This window comes from Thermobia domestica, chromosome 7 (genome assembly GCF_964235325.1).
Source record: "Thermobia domestica chromosome 7, izTheDome1.hap1.1, whole genome shotgun sequence".
Taxonomy (NCBI): domain Eukaryota; kingdom Metazoa; phylum Arthropoda; class Insecta; order Zygentoma; family Lepismatidae; genus Thermobia; species Thermobia domestica.
In genome coordinates this window covers 173835014-173849181 of record NC_137460.1, presented here as the reverse complement: position 1 = coordinate 173849181, position 14168 = coordinate 173835014, and the positions used below count along the sequence as shown (strand labels likewise).

General features: G+C 36.2%; 1 protein-coding gene across 1 annotated transcript; it reads right to left on the bottom strand.

Moving 5' to 3' along the window:
* Positions 1-2415: 2415 nt before the first annotated feature.
* LOC145689419 (uncharacterized) lies at positions 2416-4392 on the bottom strand. The gene has a single exon (XM_081763575.1). The coding sequence runs from the start codon at positions 4390-4392 to the stop codon at positions 2416-2418; it is 1977 nt and encodes a 658-aa protein (XP_081619701.1).
* Between the last annotated feature and the right edge of the window lie 9776 nt (positions 4393-14168).

Genomic DNA, 14168 nt, shown 5'->3' with positions numbered 1-14168 from the left:
CTCCTCTTCCTCCTCTTCTTCTTCCTGTTTTGGATCAGCGGCAGATGATGATGATGTCAGCTTACGAATATAATCTATTCGTTGAGGATTACCAATATACTCTAAGGGTATATTGGCTTTTGCTAATAATGTAGCAAAAGATTTCCAACCGGCAACTGAAATATTTTTCTTGCGACACCTGACAAAATCTGCTATTAGATCTACTATATTAGCACCAGGAAATAATTTATTATAAATATTAACATTACCATTGTCATCCCAATGAATGTTGGAATTTTGTTTTAATTTACGTAATAAAGGTGTTGTTTTACACAGACAATTTTCGGGGAGAGTAGATAGTATTTCATCGGCCTCTTCCTCCTCCTCCTCCTCCTCCTTCTTAGTACCAACACTAGTTGATGTTGTTGCAGTAGGTTTTTGCACAATGTGTAAATATTTTTGTAACACCTCTTTATAACGTATCCATTTTTCTTCAACACTCATATTTTATTATTTATAATATTTTTCATCTCATCATCTAAATTAGATATAGTTTGATATTGGTGCAATTTTTCTGGTGCAATTAAAACAAGCTTTTGTGCATGCTGCATAATTATTTAATTAAAGTAGATAGTATACCTCCAATGATAGGTGCAAGCAAAGCAGTAAGAAACCCACCTTTTTGTACAATTATTCGTTTTTTCTTTTGTTTTAATTATGGACCTTTTTTCGCAAAATACCTCAATTCCTTTCTATATCTTTTTAATCTATTTTTCACTTTTTTATTTAACGGAACATTTCCTTGTAATACGTTATAGGAACATTCACAAATAGAGCGAATTAATTCAGGATCAGCATTTTGTAAAATTGCTTGGCGTACTTTAGGTTTTGCCTTTGCTAAAAGTTTTAGTAAACGCGCACTCTCTTTGCTAATCATTTTTTGTAGCTATTATACTAAAATTGAGTATTAAAATATAACAGTTATTGAGATTATTTTTTTACTGGTACATAAACATAATTGTAAGAATCTGAGGGGAAAATTTTTGTTCGAACACAATGTTCGTCGGGAGTGCCCTGTTTTAAATCAAAAACCAAATAACTATGAGGATCTCGTGTTGCGTCCTGATAGGCCTCCTGCACAAATTTTGTGTTACCCGGATATAATTGGCGTGGTAGATAATTAATTTGAGCCTGGTCTCTGGGGTTTTTAAAACATATTATATAACGGCAATTTAATGATATGTCTCGCATACCTCTAGCTTGATGAAACATATTTTGTGTTATAAAAATAACACTTAAATTTCGGTGGTGGCTACCTTTAGTAAAAAAGTCAACAATTCGTGTATCACATTCTCGCATTAAATCATCAATAATTACAAGATGGGGGCCAGCTTGTGCTGAAAAATCATCTATTTTGGGGAGCCCTTCTTTAAATGTACAACCTGAAGATAGAGTTTCATATAGAGGTTGCCACTCACTATAACACCATACTATATTTTTCCATTTTTCGGCATAATGTTTTAAAAACCCTTTTACAAAATATGATTTACCACACCCAGTAGGGCCTGCAATAATGCAAGTGAAAGGATGGCGAAACTCCATTTTTCTCTCTATTTTATATTTCTTCAAAAAATAAAATATTTATCAATCACCCAATAACAGAAACTAATTCTAGTTGAATACGATTTACTGTGACAGTATCTTCAACAAAAGTAACTTTAGAAAATTTACCCTTCACAACACATTCATATAGATATTTACTTATTAGAGGAGCAAGTGTAGAACATGAAGAAATTGCTTCATCAATACATGGGAAATAGTAACATATTTTTTTCCATGTAGAAAAATCTATTCCAACTCTACTATTATCATCATTTGCACAAATATACATTAAATTAACATCGTCATTATTAGCGTCAAGTATTATTACTTTCGTTTTCTCACTTAGTGCGTATTCAGTTGCATTCTCATCTTCTCTAAAATAATCATTTATATACATGGAATATGATAAAAACCTGGACCATTCATTAATTGATAACACAATACATTCATTAGCAATGCGTAATTTTACAAACACATAAAATTTATAATCACTACTATATTTCAAATATACACAAAGATCTGTGGAATTAGCGATGAAGTAGAAAGAACTTAAAAGTTGTTTTTTATCCATAATGTATAATTATCTATTTACACAACTTATTCTTTTTACAATAGTCTATTTCTCTTAAAACCATAAGGCACCGTATCATAACTTCCTTCAACTCTTTTGCGTTTTGTATGTACCAATTGATAGGTTTTCGTTTCCACTTTGTTGATAATTTTGATGTCTTTTGTGCGAGCAATTTTGCAAGGGTTTGACAGTTACAGGAGGAGCATCATTAAGAACCATATTTTTAATTTGTTCGAGATTAACAATTTTCATTGTTTCACTATTTAGAGTAATTCCCCGCACCTTACAACATGTTTTTGTTGTACCTCCACTGAAGACCTCGTAAGCATAATTTTTTGTCCCGCCACTGCAAAATTCTCTAATATATGCATCGGGACCAATATTACTATTTCGTTTTTTAACTCGCCAAAATAATCACCAAGAGGTAATTTTACACCTCCAGCTCTTACTATATAAATAAGACTATCTGTATCCATGTATATCACATCTTTATTTACCTTCTCTAAATAACTGTATAATTCTAATCGACCATGTATAGTGGTATATGCCGCAATAATTACATTAGTATTTTTTAATGGAACAATTGCGTGATCCAATATCTGGTAATTTAATAATAACGCATCCTCATCAATTGGAATTACCTGGGTTACCCCAGCATTCCTGTCTGTTAATTTATCATAAAATATGGCAGGTTCTGGAATAATTTCAGTGTGACTCATATTATCATTTTGAGCAAACTTGCCCCATAAACAATTTAATGCCAATTTACAAATACTTTTTCTTGCTTTGTTTTTATTTCCAATTTTAGTACTGTCTAGCTGTACTCCCTTTCTTTCATAATAATCCTTAATATATTTATTTTTCTGTTCTTCACTTTTACACCATTTAGGCCAACCATGAGCTTCTGTTTTCAATTTCATGAACATATTTATATATTCTGTAAAAATGCCACCTTCTTTTTTAACAGGATCATATTGCACTACTTTATATCCCCATACCTCATGCATTTCTAATATTTTATAACATTTCTCTTGGGCTTTACGTACTTCGTCCACCACCCACGTCCCAGTGAGGGCCCTCTCCTCATCACTATGCTCACATTCCCCTGTATTTAAAGTGTCCGCGCATCTGCGACACAGAGGGAACAAAAGTTTATGTTTGCTGCGATATGGTAAAACGGGATGATACAAATCCCGAGGAGGAAGTACTGTACATTTCACGATACCCTCAAATTTATCTATTAGTGGACATTCAGCACCCACATAGATTTTTGGGTGCCCTATGGGATATTTTTTCACCTTGCAGCAGTAGGGGTATAGTGAAATGACGTCCACGTAGCGCACCTCCTCCCCGGGGGCAGTCTTATAATAATATTTAACAGCGGAACATCGCCCCCCATATAGAGCATCTCTAGGTTTGATAGGATCTTTTCTACATAGGGGGTGATGTGCCACCAATTCTGCAATTTGGGGATTTTTACGTAGTACATTCTTCCATTCACACCCCCACATTTCATGAACTACGTAGCCCAAGTTTTTTAAATGATTAATTTTTCTAATGGTGTTTTCATAGCGTATTTCAAGAGTGGTATGTGGATCATTATATATAGGATTATTACGCCCTATTTTAAAACATTTAACACATCCGTGATGAAAACAACCTTCATATTCCCATACATGGGTCTGTTTATCTATACGTGCGTAACCATCTACTTTAAAAACACCCATTAGAACCATTTCCTTTCCATTTGCTGCGTGCTTGATTGTAATACCTAGTCTTTCTTGCTCGTAAACCAACCATTGAATCGCTTCGATGGACTGTTGATCTGACCAACGATAACCATTATGAGGAATAATACCTATAGTCTGTTTTTTGAGAAACTTGCGTCGAAATACCAGATTACAAGCCGAGGCTATACTAATTGCTTCGACTAATGGATTAACATCAGTTATTTGCTGGAATTCTACTACGAATTTAATACATGCCTTCCGTAGAAGGTTAACATTCATGCGACAATAACGAATTAAATCTTCTTTAAAATTAAATGTCTGATTTGAGGATTTTTCATACCATTCTATAAACTGTTTTTGTTCTTTTTCCTTCATATGCTGAAAACCATAGAATTTAGGGTCGGGCATAGGTCCTTCATAACTTTGATTATCTTTCGTATTAAAATAGTGCGGGAAATAACCTTTTGCTTCTTCTATGTCAAATGCATCAGATAATTTTGATAGAGCCATCGGAAAGAAATTAATACTATCGATAAATTTTAAATATTTACAATCAATACTCATTATTTTACACCCCTTCATTATGACGCATGGAGTCTATCGTTTCGCTGATATCATTGCACGCAGAATAAAATGTGCATCATATCCTTTTGCATTATGTGCAATGCATATAACTTTATTAATATTGGATGGTTTACTACATAAATACTCCAGAAAATCAGTAACACACTCTTCACCATAAAAAATGTTTTCCTTTCTGCTGCAAATAGTACATGAATTACCCTCGCTATTCTTAAAACAATGATAACATACTTGCTGTGTGATTAGCAAATTAGGCACATGTTCACGGAATATTTCATCTTGCCTACACTCAATGTCATAGAATATCATCATCCATTTTCCTATGTTTGAATATTTTCGTGATTGCATATAACATAAATGACGGGGGGGCTCATATTGTCACAGTTTATACAGAATGTTTCTCCACACTGGTGGGGATTTCTATTTTTCTTGATAACGTACCCTTTAAGGCATACTTTACATACATTTAGCTGTGAGCACAAACCTGATTTTATATGATACGCCATACATTCGTTACCGTAAAAACATCTGTTACAATTATTACAATTTAATACTGCATCTGTCTTCTTACATGGAGGATTTTTTCTACATTTATTGCATAATGCCTTACAGTGCCCTATATGCTTTTCTATATTATTATATTTTTTATGGCATGTTTCGCAAAAGTATGAACAGCTAAATGCAGCACATAAATTGGTAATAACGTTATAATGATTATTTATCAGGAGTAAATTAATTTTCTTCTCACCACCGATGGCCTCGAAAAATGTTTTCTCCCCCGTCAAATCGTCGTACACTGTAATCGTATAATCAGTTAAATATGTTTAAATTAGTTTTAATTCAGGTATGCCACCACCTTGCATCATATTAACGCCAGAACTCTTACACAATAATTTAGCTTCTAAAGACATAAAGTTCTTTTTTTGATTATAATAGGGCTTACATGCATTTTTATTCCCTTTGTTATCAATGAGCTCTTTAGCAACTACAAGGGCGTGAGCAAGGCAACTACTATCTTTATTTTTAATAACGACTATACCATTGCATTTTTTCATATATTCTTCATCAGAGGTAAAATTTTGACTTTTCCTCCCTTCGCCTATAGGTAAAGCCACATGATGAAAATCAATAATAAAACGATCTTGTTCCATAAATTTTGCATTTGACTGAATGAATCGATTCAGAGCCTCCCAGACGAAGTCTTCACCGACATTCGCTGCTTCTCGAAATGAAAACCAAAACGATCTATCTGGATTATTCTGATTCCATAATGTCCATGATTCCATACCTTCTTTCCTCGCATCATTCTATGGCTCACGAGAACTAATTGGATCTCTTCTTCAACAGGAAGTTGACTTAGACTCGATTCGAGATGTACAAGAATGCACCGATAAATGGACTAGTCTGGTTGGAATGGATCCCCCACCTATCGACAAAAGACATGTTCAGTCTGTTTGGGATGAACCTATAGTCAAGCTTCGTTTATCTTCACTCCTCTCATCAACTAATAACCCAGATGACAAAGCCAGGCTGTTAGCTGTCTCTTCCTCCAAAAACGGAGCATGGCTTCAAGCCCTACCTTCTCACACACTCGGGCTACACCTTTCTAATGAGAGCTTTCGTATTGCTACAGCTCTGCGCTTAGGTGCTAATATTTGTGAGCCTCACTTTTGTCCTGCTTGCAACGCATATGTTGATAATAAAGGATTACATGGCCTTTCATGTAAAAAAAGTGCGGGAAGACAATCTCGACATCATATTGTAAACGACATTATTTGTAGAGCCCTCGTTTCAGCGGGAGTTCCTTCAATAAAAGAACCAAATGGTTGTTGCCGCTCTGATGGTAAAAGGCCTGATGGCATGACCTTGGTACCGTGGAAAAATGGAAAAGCACTAGTCTGGGATTTCACATGTTCCGATACGTTTGCTCCTTCCAACTTACCCCATTCTTCAATTCAGGCAGGTCTCGTCGCCGCTCACAGAGAATCAGACAAAAGACTAAAATACTCAAACCTATTGGACAAATATTGGTTTGTAACAGTAGCAATAGAAACCAGTGGGTCTTGGGGTCACGAAGGATTTAATTTAATTAATGAAGTTGGTCATCGAATAGCAATCAAAACTGGTGACCCCCGAGCTACTGCATTCCTTTTCCAACGTATCAGCATCGCCATCCAGCGCGGGAATGTGTCATCGATCTTAGGCACATTACCTCCTGGTAAAGAACTGGACGAGATTTTTCTTCTATAACACACAATAAGACGGAAGGAGACATATCCGAGGAGGCTGACAACCACTTTGACTATGTTCATGAAGAATGTTTTGAATCCAGTTTGGATAAATATACATTATTGGAAGTCATGGCTAATACCGGGAACTGTATTAGATCGAATAGACTACAACATAGAACAAGTCCAAGTGCAGGTACAAGAAGGACTTCAGCAGCTGCAGAAAGCAGAGAAACATCAGAAAAGAAGTCGGAAAATGATGTGTGTTCTAGGAGTGGCAGCTTTTACAATCTTCTTGATGGTGCTGTTGATTGTGGTGAAATCTTAAAATGTTTTTATTTTACTAATTGTGCTTTGAACAAGACTGAAGAATAATTAATGTCAGCCCTACCTGACGGTGGGAATCTACATCTACCATCAACATATTCAATAGTTGAGCAATTCCGCTTCGCAACCAGGTAATTGGGTTTTCCCCTTCAGGGGTTCTCGCAAGTTGTGCAGTTATCATTGTACCATTCATTCGGAAATTTTTGTACTTTCTAGTTATTTTGTTAATAATTGTAATTTTACTAGAACTTTCCATTTTTTATTGCTTAGAGTACTATAGTATTCTATCAACTAGCAATTATTATTAGTAGTAAAAAAAGTAGTTTTTTTTACAAAAACTATATCTCACGTATTTCCGCTGTTTGATGCTTTTACTGTAATTGGGGCTGTTCCCACTATAGAACACCAAGAAGTGTTTTTTCCAATAACGTATTCTTCCTAACGTTTTAGTGATATTTTCTAAACCTGAAAATAGAGAAAAAGCAAATTATTACATTTCTTACATTGCAAAGTGATAAAAAAATCGCTTATTAGGCGTATCCCACATAAACTATTATTTATGGGAAAGAAGATATAATATTCATAATTAGCATGATCGAAAACATCGTATATTTCATCAACCATCCAACCATAGGGCAAGTTATAAGGAACACTTAAAAATCACCACCCGAAATTTTGACAGTCCAAAAATACTTAATTTTTTTAAAAAATCGATATTTCACTTATTTTTGACCACAATGAGCTCTGGTTTTCATGAACGTATTCAGCACAACGTATTATTCAAAAAATAATCAATCATGAGTGAGGTTATGAGGAACACTTAAAAATCAGCACCCGAAATTTTGACAAAGTTCAAAAATACTTACCCTTAATTCACACACAAAATTCACTTCAATGTTCTCTCACTCTGCACACGATGTTGTCTTTTTGCAAGCCGATGAATAACTGACTAAGAATTGCTTCGAACCTCAGCCCTTATATAGTTGTTCTGCTTTTCTCTGATTGGCTAAAATAAAACTCTTTTTCATTGGAGCAAAATCTGCAAGGCAAGTATATCATTGGCTAAAATAAAACTATTTACTATTGGCTCCAAACAAAAACGGTTAAGATATGTGCTAAATATTTTCTAAGTCCATTTGAGTGTCCAAAAATCATAAAATGGCCCATATCTCGAAAACGGTCAAAAATATAAAAAAAATAATCGAAAAAATCTGCCCGTACCTCACCCCTTGCCGTTTTTACACATGAAGAACCCATGGAACCATGTTTCAATCTTGTACGACAAGGGTGGGCCAAGTTGCCAAAAAACACTTCGGATCGGCATATCTCGAAAGCGGTAAGAGATAGAGAAAACATAACATATTGAAGCACTGTTTCTCGACTTTCAGAGCGTCATTGCAAGAAATACTCCAAACAAAACGTCTAAGTTCATTTTGAGTGTCCAAAATTCATAAAATGGACCATATCTCGAAAACGGTCAAAAATATGAAAAAAATAATCGATAAAATCTCCCCTTTATAAATCCTTTTGCCGTTTTTACACATGAAGAACCCATGGAACCATGTTTCAATCTTGTACGCCAAGGGTGGGCCAAGTTGCCAAAAAACTTCGGATCGTCATATCTCGAAAACGGTGAGAGATAGAAATAAAATTTTAACGGCATTCGATTTAGGATCATCAAATGTATAATCTACCCAAGTTTGGTAAACATCGCCCAACTTTCAACTTTTTCGAAAATCGAAATTTTTGCCTCTAGACCGTCATATCTCGAAAGCGGTAAGAGATAGAGCAAACATAACCACATTTTTGACCGGTCTTTCCAGTGGAGTACACATATACAGAGTTTCAAAAACTCAGAAACCAGATGGGTCGAAGTTAATAAAATTTTGAAAAATTCGAATCGTTATATCTGGAAAACGGTGAGAGATAGAAATAAAATTTTAACAGCATTCGATTTAAGATCGTCAAACGTATCATCTACTTGAGTTTGATAAACATCGTGCAACTTTCAACTTTTTCGAAATCAAAATTTTTACTCTGCTTTGTTCATACAAAACAACAAGTTTTCAATGTGTTAGATTGTCCACCACTTTCTGTTCTCATTTGAGCCCTGCTGTGTTGAATGAATACAGTCCCTTATTATCTGCTATGTTAAAATATTGGTAGGAAAATATGCCATACTCTTTTATTACCTCTGCTAAGTATAAATAGGGGTTGAACTAGTACACTTCTATTATGTTGGTATTCATTGTCTGCTATGTTCAAATAGGGGGGGAAAAAGAGAACAAATCTTATGTATTATCTGCTATGTTAAAATAGGGTTGAAACGAGTACAGCCCTGCTATGTTACGTAGTCTTATGTATTATCTGCTATGTTCCAACAGGGGTTGGAACGTGTACACCCCTGCTATGACAAAAAAGGGGTTGGAAAATATGCCATACTCTTTTATTACCTCTGCTATGTATAAATAGGGGTTGAACGAGTACACCCCTCTATTATGTTATTACTCTTTGCTATGTTACATAGGTGTTTGTCTGCTAGGGGTTAGCTCTGCTATGTAATCTGTGCTATGTTTGTAATCTCCATGTATTCTCTGCTATGTTTAAATAAGGGTTGGAGAATGTGTTCGTAGTCTCTGCTATGTTAAAATAGGGGTTGGAAAAAGTGATCATAAAAGGGAATGAGTCTTATGTATTATCTGCTATGCTATATGTTTCGTAATCTTATGTGTTATCTGCTATGTTAAAATAGGGGGTGGAAAAAGTGCTCATAAAAGGGAACGAGTTCACCCCTATAAAGTGCTCATAAAAGGAACGAGTACACTCCCTAAAAAGTGCTCATAAAAGAGAATGAATACACCCCTAAAATGGAGGTCGTAAAAGACCATGGGTGGACGGTGCGTGGGTCATAGCGTATCGTGAGACACTGGAAAATTGAGTCCTTGATCTCAGGAGACCCTGGAAAAAAAGGCGATTTTTCAGCTACCGGGGGTCAGGTGCCACCCACCTACTCATGACTCTTCAGATAATATGTAAATGCCTCCTAATTTCTGCATTTAGCAAATACCATATTTTCTGCACGCAGCCACATTTATACATCTAAGCCCATCATTATGCATCTCAGTTTATTCATGTAATAACATCCTCCTCCAGTGGGTTCCACTCAAACTGAGGAAACCACGATGATCGGGTATTACACCCAGACGAATAGCTTGGATGTATCTAAACTTAATTCTGCAGTCATACTTGACATCTCTTTTAATATGATATCATTAGAGCAGAGAAAAGCAAGTGATGTTGAAATGTTAGCGACAAACAAAGATCTGTCACTTGAGGAAAGAGGCAAAAAAATGTTTCAAGCGGTTATAATTCCAAGGTAGAAAATAGTCTACTGTTTAAACAATAAATTTATTGAAAGATCTAATTGCTCACGCACTTATACAAGAGTACAGTCATTTCCCGTTCTCAACCTTTATCCCTTGTCCTTGCCAAGCAACAGATATCTCATGTTTGATTTTCCTGCCGTTATAACCAAACTATTATCTTTTTCTGAAGTCGTTCTATTCATTCCTTGCTTTATTATTTTATTAAAGGGTAATTGAAAATCAACGCTCTGAATTTAGCTTTGGCCATGGAAGTCCAAAATCAGAATACCGAGCGCATCAGTGTTTGCATGTTTTCAAATTGATGAACTCAGCGCAGGAAACAGCACAACCTGTAGCACCCGTATGCTAAACAGTGTCTTTCGAAGTTCTTCTTTCCCAATGTTGACAGCTCTGAGGTAGACTGGCAAACTAACGTAATCATGACATTTGCAGCACAAATGCAAAATCCTACACACGTTTGGGTGCTTCTATTTTTGAAAAAGAGTTTATTAAGCGGGTTAAAGTGTCTCTGGTCGACTGATCAGACCGTATTAGACAAATCAGAATACTCACATACACGCCATGCCAGGTGACTGAGCCTGGGGAAGTTTTAGGGATGATTACGCTTCATTCCGCTCAACTGCTGACGATGACTAGGGTACATTTTGCGGAGCAGCTCTCTGCTCTTGATGAGACATCTGTTCAGTCGGTGGAAAAGACGCGCAAGCTCTACTCAAGTCAGCGAGATGAGCTGCTGTTAAGTGCTACCGTTTGGCTTGAAAGCCTTTCGGCTTACGTTACCTTTGGGTCGTAAGAAACTTTCCTTTAAAGATTAACTTTTTCAAGGCATTTGCATTAGTTTAGAAACCATATCACTTGCCAACCTGAGTAACTACAGTCTTTTCCATTCTTGGGAGGAATGCAGATATACTTCGGCCCTAATGTGGAGAAATGTTACCAATGTACGTTGCTTCCTTAGCTTATTCTCCAACACAACCTTCTCAAACATGGATAGCGTCCTCTGTTTCATAACGTTTATTGGTTTACTGTACTGGTCTTCCCCAGTCCTCGTAGGTCTTCCATGGTACCTCGTAGATTTTCGTGATTAGACTGAAGCAGTGTCAAGAGTTCTCTCGTGCATTTGAGTTCAAAATTAAAACTCAATGTCAGTTCGAAATTCGAGCTGCTTGATTTACCCTCTGTAAATTTCTATACTATTCTATCACAGATCATTTTCACAAAGTTTTTACGCTAAAACCATTCGGTTAATTACTTTATCGCCGCGTATCATAGTAATATTATAATCTCATAAAAACTTTTTCAGATCTCCTCGTAAAAGAGATCCGTTAAACTCTTTATTCAGCAAACGCAAACAGATCTACGCATACGAGGATATATTATGGACAGATTATCAAGACGGAAGCGAATTTAATTTTAATCCAGACTGGCAATTATACACTGTGTAGCTGTTAGTGAACGTAAACGGGAACAAAAGACCGCATTATCAAGCGTATAGATTTCTACGGACTAGCGACAGGGATAGTTTCGTTTCTAAACTATGGCCAACAACAACGCATGTTGTACCAGCTAAAAATACTCGAACTTACATTAAATGTGTATGAAATTTTGTACGTGTGTAGGATTTCTGTGGACCTTCGAAAATTTACTTTAAAGAATGAAACCATGAAGAGAGAGTCTGTCGAAGTAGAGGAAAAGTTAGTAGATGATCAAGAATTGAACGATGCACCTGAAGTGTAACTATTTGTATCTTGAAGGCGATCATCAGGAAGGGCGCATCGGAACATGAAATGGCCGAAATCCATACCATATATTCATCCCATATTTGCCTATTCATAAAATATAAAGATAAGGGCTTACAATTCATATCACATAAATATTTGGGGACATGTGAATATTAAGTTTTTACCTTTGCAGCAGTCACTTCGTCTCTATGCTGACAAGAATGAAAAATAAAACAACTTTATAGATGTAAGCAATCAATTGTATTACATTTGTTATAACTAACTATAAAATTATAGTCTCACCAACTAACTAACGAGCTATATAACTAACTCAGAACTCAATAAAAACAGTAACTAAGTTCTTACAACATCCCGTTTTATTCAAATTGTTCAATACCGCTATATTTAAAATGAACTCCAAAAACATAAACCACAAACTCATGTCCTATGTTTATAGGTCTTACACATGTCGGCATAAAACGCGTATGCTGTAACCACAGCAAAACTAACATCTTATCGCATAATGTGACATTATCTGCCGCACCCCATCACAGCAGGGCAGATTATCAGTTAGGTATTGATTATTTTTTTGACGCGAGACATGCGGCCGGGAACCACAAAGCTCTGTAATCAAGAAGCCGACGATGTCACAATCGTTGACCTCTTTAGACTCAGCGATTGTGGCATCATCCGTCTGTAAGAATCATGCTTAACTTCAGCACAAACAGCCTCATCTGCAATGTTTCTACAGAAGCACCAAGGAGAAACCTCACAAGCAGCGGTTCACCTGCCCTTTTAATGAAAAGCAAAATTTCGTTACCAATCTCCGCCAAACATATCTCATCGTCTTTGATCTCAGGACAAGTCACCCGCAAGTCTGACCTTATGATACCAGTGACCCATTCAAGTCCGTTACTACTCTTTTTAACAGCTTGAACTAAGATTGGGAGACACTTCGGAGAATCCGGCAATACTATCTGTAATGAACTGAGAGCTGAGAGCGAGCAGTCTTCCTCTTCAGAAATAACTTAACCCAATTTCGTCTGTAAAATGCAGTGCTTCTACCAGCACATTTCTGCAATATTTGGTGTATCAGTAGAATGGTGTAACCACACAGTACCAACCTCCATCTTACACACAACATTAAGAATAGTCTTGAAAAAGAGTCCCGCGAAGCATTGCGAAGGATCAACATTAGCATAAGCATTACAGCTTTCGTTGATGATCAGTACTGTCGTTACCAGTGTACACCACCGGAAACTGACAACACTTCAAAAATGTAGTTCCAGCAAGATTACTGCCCACGTCTACACTGTTACAGCCATTGATGTAGGATTAGTCAGGCCTGGAAAATTACTTGATTGGAAGAATAGTCACTGGATAACGCTTCTCTCTTGAGTAATAACGTGCAGATCTTTTACTCTTTCCTATGCTGCTCTCGTGATTACTATTTTCACCTTTTAATTCTGTTTTGTTCTCACCCATAATCTCACCTTTAACTTCCTAAAGCAGCCCTTGCTAGATCAAACCTATCAAACATTCCCGGTGCTTTTCTTGGGTCTTTGGCCGGGTACTTCTTCGGGGACCGTGGCTAACCGGCAAGCCATTTACGTTAGTGAAATGTTTATTAAGGAGAATACTTCATATGAAATTAAATCTGATGCTTTGCTTTTCTCCTTTGTTTCGATCCAACTTAGCTCGAAGCAGAGCTGCAACATTTTTACTTTTTCGAAAACAACTGATCAGACCACCTCACAGTGCGTCAGAAACCCTGCAAACTTTGCTAAAATAGTAGGTCGTGATTTAATTTTTATAAAACTTAGTATACATAGGTTTAGAACATCATTCAGTGTGAATATTATACCACAAGCGGAAAAATCAAAATAGCGGATCCAAATGGGGACAAAAATTGTGAAAATGTGTATAATGAGTAACATGGGTATAGATATTACAGAACAACGGGTTGTGAAAACAGCAGCAAATCAAATCATATTTGTTATACATTATTGCCTCTCAAGACATAGCAAATTATCGCCTCCAAT

What these genes read in the sequence shown, in the direction of transcription:
- LOC145689419 (XM_081763575.1), bottom strand. Translation starts at nt 4,392, where the DNA reads ATGGCTCTATCAAAATTATCTGATGCATTTGACATAGAAGAAGCAAAA.